Here is a 13,059-nt window from a genome sequence, read left to right on the forward strand (position 1 = left end):
TCACTTTTTGAATTCTGCTGCTTCCATACCCTCAATTCATAGCTCAAAATGTATTGTCATCATGTTGTTGGCTACTTGACATACAAATGTTATCCATCACACACTGCTGCTTCAACTTCACACAGCACTTAGGTTTCTTGCTATCTACACTCACCCCATAGGAAAGCAGGCAAAATAATGAGCTTTTTTTCTGAGATACTCCCTCAGTGGTGATAATAGCAATTATATTTGCTTCAATCATATCTCATTAGCTAATGACATTGATTTGTCATGCCAATAAATGTGAAAAATATGCCACCATGGTGATAAAGTACTTCTGCTAACTGATCGGCATTGAAAGTTACTGTTAATGAGTCATACGCGCCTTTCTGGGCTGCCATTTCATATTCCTGCATCAAAATGGTAGGGCATGTTTGATTCGTGATTAAATTCTGTTGTGACCTTAATGCAGGGGTCCATTTCTGGTTCTAGGGCTGTGTTGTACTGGAGATGCTGACGGTTCATTTGCGTAAAGGGGAAATGGCTGGACATGAAAGCACAAAACTGAGCTGCAAAAGAGGACGTTCTGTTTTCCACATGAAGATTTAGGGGTCAGATCAGACTTGATCTTGCTGATTGCTGTGCTTCTAAAAGACTGCACTTGATGATTCAGAGGAATGACTTGGATTGTAGCCTAAACCTGCATGTTGTTTGAGGAAGTAAGACTGATTTTGTGTTGCAGTTGTTATCTCAAAGCTAACATGTTTTTCTTTCTGTTTCATAATCACACTATAGTATCTTCCCAAGCTTTCTCAAAAAATACTGTCTTCATGTTGTTTTCATCATCACTAATCTCCACTGTTTGTTTCCACTCAAAAATGAGAAAAACATCAAACATACAAAGAAAAGGGAAATGGAAGAGAGTCAGGGAAATTGTATTGGTACCTGTAAAGCCTGAAAGACAGGCAAAGAGAACAGCAGAGTTTTCAAAAATTTCAAGATCATAAAAATATTTTTCTTTCCTGTCAGTTGTATCTGGACCCTAGAATAATATTTTTTTTTGTATAAGAGATGGGTGGTCTGCTCTAGCAGTCATTTGTGACTAGTGGTCTGCTTCTTTCTCTGTCTCAACTGTGTAGAACTTATCTTTTACCTTTTTTGTGCCTATCCCCAGAAGCAGTAGCTATTTTCAGGGAACACTCTTGTTCCCTGTAGGCGTACTACTGCCCTGGCTCACCCCAGTCGTCATACTGTGCAGAAATACCAGTTTTCTGGGAAATCTCTAGCTGATGATTCATGTTCTCTTTACTCTAAACATATTGTTATCTCAGATCTGAATATGTAGCTTATTTCTTTAGTTGTCTTTTAAAAAGATTTGTACCTCCTGTTAATTCACACAATTTCTAGGAAGTTTAGATGCCATCTAAAGGATTTGTCTTCTATAGGACTCCCACATACCTGTGTGCTTAACAGATTAAGATCTGAGATGATCTCTGAGAAATGTTAAAAAGAAATGTTTCAAAAAAAGGTTAAAACCTCCCACTTTTCCAGTTGGAACTAGTCTGTGAATGCTTCATGCCTATTGAAAAAAAAATCACCTGGCTTAGTTGTATATTCCAACTAGGCAGGTGCACACACTAGCATAAACTTAGACATCTTATAAGCCAATGGAAATTGCTCATAAAATATGTCCTTCATGCCACCAACACAACACAGTAAGAAAACCCAAGTTCTCTTTGAAATGGTGATCCTTGGGATTACATTTATTGTAAAACCTTTAGATGCATTTGTTAAGCTCTGTGTAACAGCGGCAACATGGACTGTTTGGAGGAAAAATGGAGGAGGTGGGATTACAGGTGGATAGGAGGTGTAATTCATATAAAAGTCTAGGGTGCAATCATGGGTTGTGTAGGGAAGAGGAGTGTTACCATGAGGGGATTTAGGTAGGAACTAATTGTATCTTCCAGTACCTAATGGGGAGTTACAGTGAAAAGAGAGCCACGATTTTCTCAGGGGAAAGTAGTAAAATAACAAGAACCAACAGTCACAGGTTAAACCAAGAGAAATTCCAGTTGACCATTAAGTGTCCCTGTGAGATAATCACAACACTGGAACAGCTGCCCAGAGCAGCTGGGGAGTTTTCTTGGAAATTAAAGAATCCCTGAATGGTTAGATTTGGAAAGAACCACTGGAGGTCATGTAGTCTAACCCCCTGCTCAAGCAGAGTCCCTTAGAAACCATTACTCGGGATTAGTTTCCAAGTGATTTTTTAATATTTCCAGGGAAGGAGATTCCAGAACCTCTCTGGCCAGTCTGTTCCTGTGCTTGGTCACCTGCACAGTACAGCTCTTCCTCATGGAATCATAGAACATCCTGAAGTGGACGGGACTCATATGGATCATTGAGTCCAAGTGTGCCCTGCACAGCACAGCCCCAAGAGTCACACTATTTGCCTGAGAGTGTTGTCTTTTTGAACTCTGTCAGGCTTGGTGCTGTGACCATTTCCTGGAGAGCCTGTTCCAGTGCTTTGCCACTCACTGAGGGAAAAACCTTTTACTGGCATCCAACCTAAACCTCTCCCAACTCAGTTTCATGCTGTTTCCTCGAGTCCTGCCACTGGCTGCAAGGATGGAAAGGTCAGTACTTTCCCCTCTGCCTCTCCTTGTGAGGATGCTAAAGACCACAATGAGGTCTCCCTTTCATCTTCCCTAAGCTGAACAAATCAAGTGACAGGCTCATGTGAACTTTCTGTTTCTGCCCTTTGCCTCTTGTCCTATTGATTGGCACCACTGAGAAGAGTCTGGACTCATTCTCTTGGCACTCTCCCTCACGGTACTTACAGACACTGATCAGGTCCCCTCTCAGTCTTCTCTTCTTGAAGCTCAACAGGCCTAGCTCCCTCACACTTCCCTCCTAAGAGAGAGGTTTCAGTCCTCCAGTCATCCTCATTCCCCTCTGCTGGACATGCCCCAGGAGCTCCATGTCTCTCTTGGACTTCAAAGCCCAGAACTGGACACTGCACTCAGACTTGCCTTACCAGGACTGAGTGGAGGGGCAGGTTCACCTCCTTAAACCTATTGACAATATTCTTCCTAAGGCACCCCACGATACTATCGGCCTTCTTGGCCTCAGGGACACACCTCTGGCTCATGGACAGCTTGTTGTCCACCAGCATCCCCAGGTCCTTCTCTGAAGAGCTGCTTTCCAGCAGGTCAGCCCTGTACTTTCTAATCTTCATAAATCAGGGATTTATTCTTCATTATATACATAGAATACCATGTATCCTTTATAAACTTACCTTCTAAGTGAATGAAGTTATCTATAATCAAATCTGTATGTGCTAAATTATTTTCTGAAATAACAATATATTTTAAATAAAGCCTGTTAGAAATGAGCTCTGAGAAGGTTCTTCAAATTAACACTGTGGTAAAAACATGTCTTGGGTATTACTGGGTAAATATTACCACCTTGAGTAATATTCCTGTTCACATTTTGGACAGTTCCAACTCTTATTAGAAGTCTAAGACAGTATTAAAAGGCTGTAAACCCCTAATTCTACACATAGAAAGGTCCCCAGGACAACCCGTGCAAAACCCAAACCTGAAACTAATGGCATCTGGCAAGGGCTAATTGGTGCTGGGAATAAGAAGTTCTTATGAGAATAGAGCCATACTGTGCTGTTCTTTAGAGAACCTTGGGAATACAGAGTGGCTCCCCTAACACTAGGGACTACTTCCTTAATCCTATCAAGCACTGCAAGTGTCAATTGCCCACTGTGCCTTTTAGAGGCGCGCTCAGCATGGAGCTTTTTTTTGCATGTTCCCTTTTGTTTCAAGTGACAGAACAATCCCTGCGGAGAGTTTTAATACTTCTGCCTTAAGATCAGAGTCAAGGCAGAAGAGACCTGCTTTCTCTTTTCTCCAGTGCTGTGTTACTCATCAGGGAGAGTCTTTAGTGTAAATACTGTAATTCTGTTTCTTTCTCATGCTCTGTCCTCAGCTCATGATCTTCTTTTCCTGTCTGTGGAAAGGGAATTAAGCGTTTTAAACATGTGTCTGTTTCAGCTCTCAGTGGTCATTTTGTCACTATATTTTAATGCAAAACTTTGAAAATCAGTGGCTTTGGTTCAATCCCGGAGTTCATGAAAAGCCTTCTTATTCAAGCCTTGAGAAAATGAGGCTCAGACTCTGTGGTAGTTACCTGGACTTGGATTGCTGAGGAAAGCCTTGTAGCTGATTGCACCTGACCTGCAAGGTCTTGGCATACCTGTTTCACTAATGCTGACCTAACCGATCCTGTGTGTGCTGAACTCACAGGTGGTTTCAAAACCTTGTCGGTAGGTAACAGCTTTAATGGCCTTTCAAGCCTGAATTTGCTTTTTGATCACTGTGATTTGAAGAAACTCAGCACTCCGGGAGGCACTCTCAGTTCTTTTTATGACGGAGGAATACATGATTTTTTTTTTTTAATGTGAAGAAAAGCACAAGCTAACTTTCCGGGACGGAATGTGCCGGAGGTGTGGTGATCACTTCAGAACCGTGCCATTAACAGAATTAGTCAGGATGTAATCCTGAAACACCAAAGTGAATGGGCACTTCAAGTACGAAGGCAATGTGGCCACTATTGAAAAAAGACCAACACTTCACTGTCAGCACTCCAAAGATGAGGCAGAAAGGGCAATCAATGTACAGCAGTTCTTAAAGTTCTTAAATACTTCTCAAATTGGTTAATGAGCTGTTCTGATCAAGGGTTTTTTTTTGTGTGTGTGGGGGTGTTGGTTTTGGTTTTTTTGTTGTTGTTGTTTTTGGGGTTTTTTTTTTTGTTTTTTTTTTTTGGGGTTTTTTTTGGTTTTTTTCTGCTTCTTGACCATTGCTTTCTGTCAGGCAAAAATGACACATTCTCAGTAAAGACTCTTGGGAATCTTTTTTTCCCCCTTTTTTTTTTTCTCATTTGTCTTTTTTTTTGTTACAAACAAGGTATGAGATTTTTTCCCCTTCTTTGTTATTCTTTTAATATTTAAGTTATTAAATATTCATGTAGTGGGCTAGAGAAGTGGATGGTTTGAAATGCTTTCAAAGTATAATTTAGGCAAACAAAGTAACAGTCTTTCCTCTTTCAGTAACAGTCATCTCAGTGATTAGTGGCAAAGAAGAAGATGAAAACATTGTGTGAGTAGATTTTCATATAAATGGAGGACCTGAGGAAAACTATGGTAGACTTCCTTACCTTAAATTCCTAGAATCACAGTAGTGTTACTAGAAAGGGACTTGTAAATGGTTTTTTTCCCAGTCCATTACTGAAAGAGTAACTGAACTCATTCCCTGAAAATGATAGCAATATTTGACTGATAAACTCAGTTTTGTAAGGAAAGTTGTTCATCCTCAATCCAAAAATACGAAAGAAGCTTCAAAACAACAGTGATGAACTAAATGGCAAACAATATCTTTTACTGCTGAATTACAGTTTAATTTCACTCTACATAGATACCATTCAATAGAATCCCTGGACCGTATTCTTTAGACCATAAGAAAATGGAGGCACTGTACAGTTTCTGTGGAGGGAAAATCAATAGAAACAGGTTTCTAAAAAGCGAGAAGTTGACAAATACTGGCAAAATACATCTTCAAGTATGCTTTATTTGCAGGTGATTAAAAATATTTTTAGGCAAAAAACTAGTCAATCTTATCCAGTACAAGATAGAACATGATTTAGTGCCTAATGCCAGACAGACTGGAAAATGCGTAGATAGGACTGGTGATGCAGTTGTTGATGAATTACACGTGATTAAATGGCCCACATTCATATAGTAAAAAGATCTGATACATACATATGAGGAATTATAAGCACTTAATATTTTAACAATAAGCAGGAGATTTTGTACGAAAAACAAGGGACTCAAGGGGATGGGAAAGCTACAGACATCTTAGTAATATCAGAAGCCATCGACATTTTTTTTTAAAGACATTAACTTGCTCCTGCAAATTACTGCACTCTTGAGAATAGTATTTGCAATTTAAAACTTATCTAAAACATCACCAAAAGGTAACACTAATTCCTATTTTTTAAAAATTATTTTGTATTAAGAATTTTGCAAAGAACTGAAATATGGCACGGCCAAGAAGCAGGAATTATCCACCATTTCAGAGACTTTGCATTCATTACATTTAAATACTAGGTGTCTGATTTCTGAAAGTCTCATGCAAAATCCAGCTATAAAAACTCATCACAGAATATTGTCAAGGATAAAAAGCTAATGTTTTTTAAAGCTCTGACAGACATCCAGTTGTGAAGGTGAATTTCAAAACTAATGGTCCACATTTTCAGAGGACATTCAAAAATATAGTTGTTAAACTTCCTGTAAATGCCCAGCTCTTATCTACACTTTGCATGGAATATTTACCACAGCTATAACATTGGACAGTTAATGGAATATATCACTGCCTTAGAGTAGTGCCAAAGGTAACATCATCATCTCTCCATAACTGCATAATGAGAATTAAATAATCACAAAACAAATTCCTATTATGAAATGACTTTTTTTTCCTCATGTACAATATATATATTCATTTATATTGAATATAAGTCCAGTAATACTATCACAGTAATGTGCTGTAGTAGTCTTTCATAGTGAGAAAACTGCCCTAATCATCTTTAACATGCAAAGCTTGGAAGAACCAGAAATTCACAGTAAGTAATACAATTTGTATATGCATCTTTTGCCATCCTAAAGTTAACCAGAACACTCAAGACTGTTGCTTATTTTTTTCCTATGTTTAACAAAAGCTACAGTTCTGTATACTGTACATTCACAGTGGGATCCCAGCCCCCTGTACTATCTGCAAGAAAGATCAGGTTACCACCCTCCATCAGAGTAAACATTCTAGTATTTAATATAATAATCTTGTGAACAGTTGTTCCTAGCTTGAAGCTCAGCAGTTCAAGACTTGATAAAATTCTCCTTTTCATCTCTCTGCAAGGTTTCTTGCTAACGCATTTTGTAGTCATTAGATACTGACATTTCACATAGCTGTCCTTTAAAATCCAAGTCTACTGTGAAATCCAGGTCACGCTGTAAAAAGATTTAAATGCAACATGTAAGTAAGACCATAAGTTTAGTGTATTAATTCAGTAATCATTGCTTGGGTTGAAAAGACCAGCAGATTCAAGAGATTCCTGCGGTGGTTTCTAACTTCTTGTTTTTAAATAGCGCTAACACAGAGACGGCTGGCTGTAAGATGTGTAATAGCATTCATCATATAATCTGTGCTTAGGTCATATTTCTATACTCTTCCTGAGGTGGATTTAATGTCCTGGTTACTTCATGGTTCAGCAAGCTTCTGAAATGCTGTTATCATATGTATCCTATGAAAAATATTTAAGGGTATCCCCCAGTGAGATGCTCTTAATTCAGGCTAAAGGGCTTTCCCACTAGCGGTTGTCCCAGAATAGATCTAGTAAACTTCCCATTGTGCAGAAGTCCTTAGTCATTTTTTATCTTATAATGATGCGTTTTTAGGGAAGAGGCACTACACAGCCCTACAGAAGGAAGCTGTGTCTATGCAAGCTTTTGAAAAACTTCATGAAGAACAAAGCACTAGAAAATCCTATTGAACCAAGGTGGTCTCTGTGTCTTATGACAACTATCAAGAGCACATTAATTTTAGCACCTAAATCTGCATTCAGGTGCTTACTGCTTAAAAAAAATGAGATATTTTATTCATTTTTCCCCTCAAAGAAAATTGATACATTTAACCCAAAAGAAAATATCTCTAGGGGGATATTCCCCTAGGGAAAAATATCTCCTCGGGGGACATAGAGGAGAAGATAAGGGTAAGGAAACAGATTATTTTCCTCTTGGAGCAAGGAACTTCAAGGGTGAATGTGTTTGTTTTAATGCCAAGTTAATTTTGTGTTTATTTCTCCCTCTGTACCAACACTACCATATCCAATCTGTGTTTGCTATAAAAATGGAAAAGCAATGCAAAAAGGGAAGACAATGAAATGTTAAGGTTTTTCGCAGTTAACAAATGCAGTTTTTCAACAGTTACAACAACTGCATAGATGGATAACCAGGTTATTTTAACTGGTCTTTAATTTAACAGAAAATGAAGAGATACTGCTCAAGATTTTTGGCAGAAAATGGTCCAGTGTTTCTCCCAGAAGCTATAATTCTCATGTCTTGTTCTATCCAGCCATAGGTTGTCTATCAGACCATGTCTCACAGTCTCATTACGAGTTAAAAGAAGCACTAGGGGGATTTAGCCCATAGCAGAGAAACTGAGGAAGTTTTCAGCAGTCATGGTAGAGTGATATCCATCATGCTTTAGCTTTAGTCTTAAATAAAGATCTGTGTTTTCTATGGAAAGGCACAATTTTTAATCAACCCTTTCACTCAATTAGTGAGTGCAAGTACATTGGATCAGTGAGTTCATGCAAGCGTTCCTCTGAAACGTGTTACTTAATTTCCTGTTGGACTGTCCTTGGGCACTGAGTGGCAAATCACTCAGTGCCCATAGATGTGGAACTGAAGTACTTACTCTTGATCACCCTGTGTTGACAGAAGGGATCTTTCCACTGATTTTAGTGACAGTGTGAAAAACCCCTTGCCTCCTTGTGTCAAAAAATGTGAGTCAAACTGATTGAAGAGGGCAGCTGACTCAGTGATGTATATTTGAATCCTCTTTCCCCTCCCATGCTAGCCTGCTTGCAGGCTGAATTCTGTAACATTAGCACTGCTTTATCATTGCTGTCATCAGCTTTGGTGAAGCTGTGACTGGAGCTCTTACTAATAAACATGAATGCCTTTAGCAAGCTCATTGTTTTACTCCCATGCATTTTCTTTATTGTTGATCATAGTTTGTGACCAGTAGAGGTGAAAATTAGGATCAGGGGTGCTGACTTACCACATTTTTTGCATTTGGTTTCATGGATATAGTCCCATAGATTTCTTCTCCTCGTCTCACAGTTAAATAGTCCTCCAAGTAGAAGACAGTTTGCTTCCAGTGAGTATAAGGAGCATCAGGTGCTAGAAAAATATATACATGGGTATCACTTACTGAAATTTCTTAAATGCCTTGCAAATCAAATTATGACTTGGAAACAATTGGGGAAAATCCTTTCTTTTCATAGAATGCTTTATGTACTATATTAGTAAATGTACTTTACAACACAATTCTATTGGCTGTCTGGGGGTTGTCTCCTGATTTTTGCTGGAATATGTCAGATGTGAATCACACCCAGAAAGAAGGATTCCACAAAAGGAGTTACAGGGCAAGATAGGCACATTTTTATGCTTTTCTTTCAACCTACACATGTTCATATTGGGAGAAACTTTACCAATTCAAGTGCTTTGAATTTCAGAAGTATAAATTAGTGTAAAAAAACAATGATACAAAAGCATGAAGGAAAGGTTCATCAAAAAATACGAATCCTGATGTTGCAGATGGAACATTTGACCAGTGATCCCAAAACAGCAAATTTTACTGTTTCCAGGAGGATAGAGCAGATGAAGGGGCACTTGCACCTTGATCTCTTTTGGGACTCTTAAAAGGCATTTGGGCATTTTGCCAGAGATGGAAACTGGTCTAAATTAATTTCTAGTCTTGCTTAGCAGAATCACTTTGGTGACCCTTTGCTATTCCAGGCTTTTAATTTACATCTTTGGTTCTACTTCTGATTTAAATTCCAATCTTTGAGCAGTGCCTAATGAACTTGTATTGGTCACTTCTTGTTCCCAGCATTCTTGCAGTCAAGAGCATCTAGGAACCTAAGAATACCTGTAGGAGCTCAAAGACTTCCTAACCTGGAAAAAAACCCCCCAATTTCTGATAAGTTTATTTTTCTTCTATTTGTAACCCCCAGTCACATGAGGTCACTGTATTGTATCATTATTAACACTGTTAAATAAAATAATGATCTTATTTCATTTCAACATCAATCTTTCAAAAAAAAAAAACTTGTCTTTGAAAATTGTTTGTGACTGGGGAAATATTGATGCTTTCTTAAAAAACTGGCAGGACAGGAATTTTTTAACTAAAAATTCTAAAGTTTTCTAAAATTCTAGAATCAGAAGACTGATATAAAGCAACATTTTTTCAGAAACTGTGCTGACAAATTGGGTATCTTCAAAAGAAAAGGATTTTACCAGATAGTTTTTGTCTGTGTGTCCAGACGGTTTTAATGACTGTTAATCTCAAATGTTAAATGAGATCTCTTCTTGTAGGAGTTCAGATCCAGACTGTTTACTATTTGGACATGGCTGCATAAATTTTTAAACTGAAAACATGTTAGACCAAAATGAAATTGAATTTATATTCTAAATCATAACTGCTGCCTTGTACACACCCACGTAGTTGTGCACATGCCCCTATGCAGGGCCACATTCCCCAGAAAAACCTGACATAACTGGAATCTTGTGCCCCATGAACAGGGTGGGGGTGTGTGTAACGCAGGCCCAGGTCTCCAAGCTCACCTCAAATTACACTCTTATTCATAATTTATAAAAATACATATCAATGAAGCAGTGTTTGGACATGTCCTACAAACTGGTGTACTTCACTGAATCCAGTGCAGCTTTGCCAACAGACACCAGGTGAGAATCTTTACCAGTCTTCCACACAGTGGTGACCTTCAGCAGCAGATGGCCAAACAACCTTTTTATGAAGTAGTTCTTCTGCACCTGCCTTATCATGATAAACTGAACAGAGGCAGAGAAATACTTCATTCTCCTGTCCACACGCAGGCTGTCTATAGGATGAGGTTTTTGCATTTACTGCAAGACACTCTGGTTTATTCAGTCTGGTAAACGATGCCTTAAGGGAATGGAGTTATTCCTTGAAATATCTGCTCACCAAGGCAAGTTAGAGTTTCGCATCTGGGTTGTTAGAGATGACTCACATAATCAGTATGTGCGTTTTTGCAGCTTGGAAAAAATGGTAGTTTTGTTCTAGGCTCTGGGGCAAGCTTTGTTGAGTTTTGGATTTGGGGAAAAATAGGATGCAGAGCTGCTCTCTCTCTCTGAGCCTATAATTCTCTGTCTAATCTGAAAAACTTGACACAGGATTTAGATTTGACTGGTGAGGGACATAAATTCACAGGTCGTAATTCCTGCTGAGCTCTAAGCTTGAGAGCCATTGTGAAATTCTGCCTCTGTTTCCACAGAATTCCTATAAGCAGTTGTCCTTTCGCCATCCTGCTCACCTCCCCCAAAATTACAATAGTTTTTATCACTGAAATTCCAATGTGGTGGCACATTAAACCTTCCGGTACCTTCTAACCAACAGCACTGATAGACTGATAGTAACGGAAATGAAAAGAAATACAGATTACCTGTAGAAAATCCCATCTTCTTGTGGCACTTTGTAAATTCAATATTAAAATAGGTGACCAAGGCATGAATGTAATCATTGCGCTGAATTTGGAGGCAGAATGCAGAAGTAAATTCCAATTCTTCAGTCTTCACTGTATAAATATCTACTTCCTGTTTGGAGGAGAAAGAAATGACATTTACATGCAGATGTCAGTGACTCTGAGGTAAGTGTTAAATGAGGTACTTCAGTATTTCATTCAGTGATCAGACACAAAGATGACTGGCAGCCTTTTAACACTGTAAGAAATCAGAGGTATATTCTACTATATCAAATCATGAGCAAATGATCCAGTTGTCTGACTAAGTTGACAGAGAGGACACTCACTGAAGAGTGTGTGCTCTTGGGAATGGCAAGGAGGGGCTGTAGGAGCTGGGGAAAATCAGGGTTAAAAAGGTGCTCTGATATATACAGGAAGATGTTGAAATGAAGATATAGGTCCAGCTCAGAGACCTTTTATCATCATGGAATGTCAGCATGAGGAAATATGCCAGAGTTGAGTTTTTAATAAAAATATATTTATTTGGTTTTGCACCTCTGGATAGTGATTTCACTGTGTCAAGCAGTTAAAACATTTGAGGCACGAGAGGGACCTGCTTTTGGGTGGTGATGCTTTCAAGTCCTGTGTCAGGTAATTGATTCCAAACAGTGAGCACAGGCATCTTACTTCTGAACAAGATAGAAGCAAATTGTGTCAATCATACTATGGCTTGATTGCAGGAGTTGGAAGTGACAATGTAGTCTTCAGGATTGCTTATTTCCATCAATATTTACATCTCACTGTTCAAGGCTTAAACTGTGTTTTTCAGATGGATCTGATTTTCCCAGCTAGGTACTGCTTTTATCTGGGTTGTTTCCAAAAGTTGTAGTGATGATAGGGGGGATGGTAAGTCTGAAGTACTATTCTGATGCTGTGGGAAATGTTTCCTATGCACTTTCTGGTACCTTCATTGCTCATTCTCATTGCTGTGGTACCCTTATTGCTCATGCATACAGAGAAACAGAATTTTTGTAGGCAGAAATCCAGATTTTCTCTACTCTACCAGCTGAAGTCAGGAATTGTGTCTCTGACCTCACCAGCATTTCTTAAGACTTGCAATGCAAAACCGGAAAACTGAGTCTAGACTGCCCATTAGAGGGCTCTTCTAGCCTCCTTTAGGGCACATCAGAGGGCTCTTGTAGAAATTACTGTCTGTAACCTAAGACTGCAAAAAGAGACATAGAAAGATGCAGCCATATTTCAGTTACTGAGATCTTTGCATGGACCACATATGTGTTTCTGAGACTTGGAAAACTTATGGGGAGATGATTTAAGCAAGCCATAATTTTGGCCTGTCTGGTTAACATTACTGTTCAAGAACAACTTAGCCATAATGAAAATTATTCTACTGCATTGCAATGACACCCTGAGGTACTAGTGTTTATCAGAGACCTATGCATATAACTGATCATTTAAAGCTGTGATAACCTTAAAATGTTTTTGGTTTTTCCCCCTCAAAAGAGAGTAAGAAAAAAACATGGTAGGAATGAGAACTTCTGAGGTGTCCCGGCAGAGCTCCATAGCAGTCTGCAAAATTTGCTTTGCCAAGCTAAACTGCACTGGCGGGTGATAGCTGCTGACTATCTGTAATTTTTGGTGTCTTTTTAGTGATCTCACTGTGGGGAAATTGGGACTTTAAGTCTAGTGGTGAGGCACATAAAAGGGAACTAGCTC

At 38.8% G+C, this 13,059-nt stretch overlaps 1 protein-coding gene across 3 annotated transcripts in view; it reads right to left on the reverse strand.

Annotated features, from left to right (window-relative positions):
• Window positions 1-5,400: 5,400 nt before the first annotated feature.
• PRMT8 (protein arginine methyltransferase 8) overlaps window positions 5,401-13,059 on the reverse strand; it is a 57,972-nt gene continuing 50,313 nt past the window's right edge. For all 3 annotated transcript variants that reach the window (XM_066175365.1, XM_066175364.1, XM_066175363.1), the window contains exons 9-11: window positions 11,308-11,458; window positions 8,883-9,004; window positions 5,401-7,048 (exon numbers count right to left, since the gene is read on the reverse strand). In XM_066175365.1, coding sequence (XP_066031462.1) covers window positions 6,965-7,048; window positions 8,883-9,004; window positions 11,308-11,458 — 357 coding nt within the window. In that variant the 3' untranslated portion in view covers window positions 5,401-6,964. The remainder of the gene's footprint in view (window positions 7,049-8,882; window positions 9,005-11,307; window positions 11,459-13,059) is intronic.

This window comes from Chamaea fasciata, unplaced genomic scaffold, assembly GCF_029207755.1.
Source record: "Chamaea fasciata isolate MVZ Bird 193981 ecotype frontalis unplaced genomic scaffold, bChaFas1.0.hap1 SCAF_2, whole genome shotgun sequence".
NCBI classification, from domain to species: Eukaryota; Metazoa; Chordata; class Aves; order Passeriformes; family Sylviidae; genus Chamaea; species Chamaea fasciata.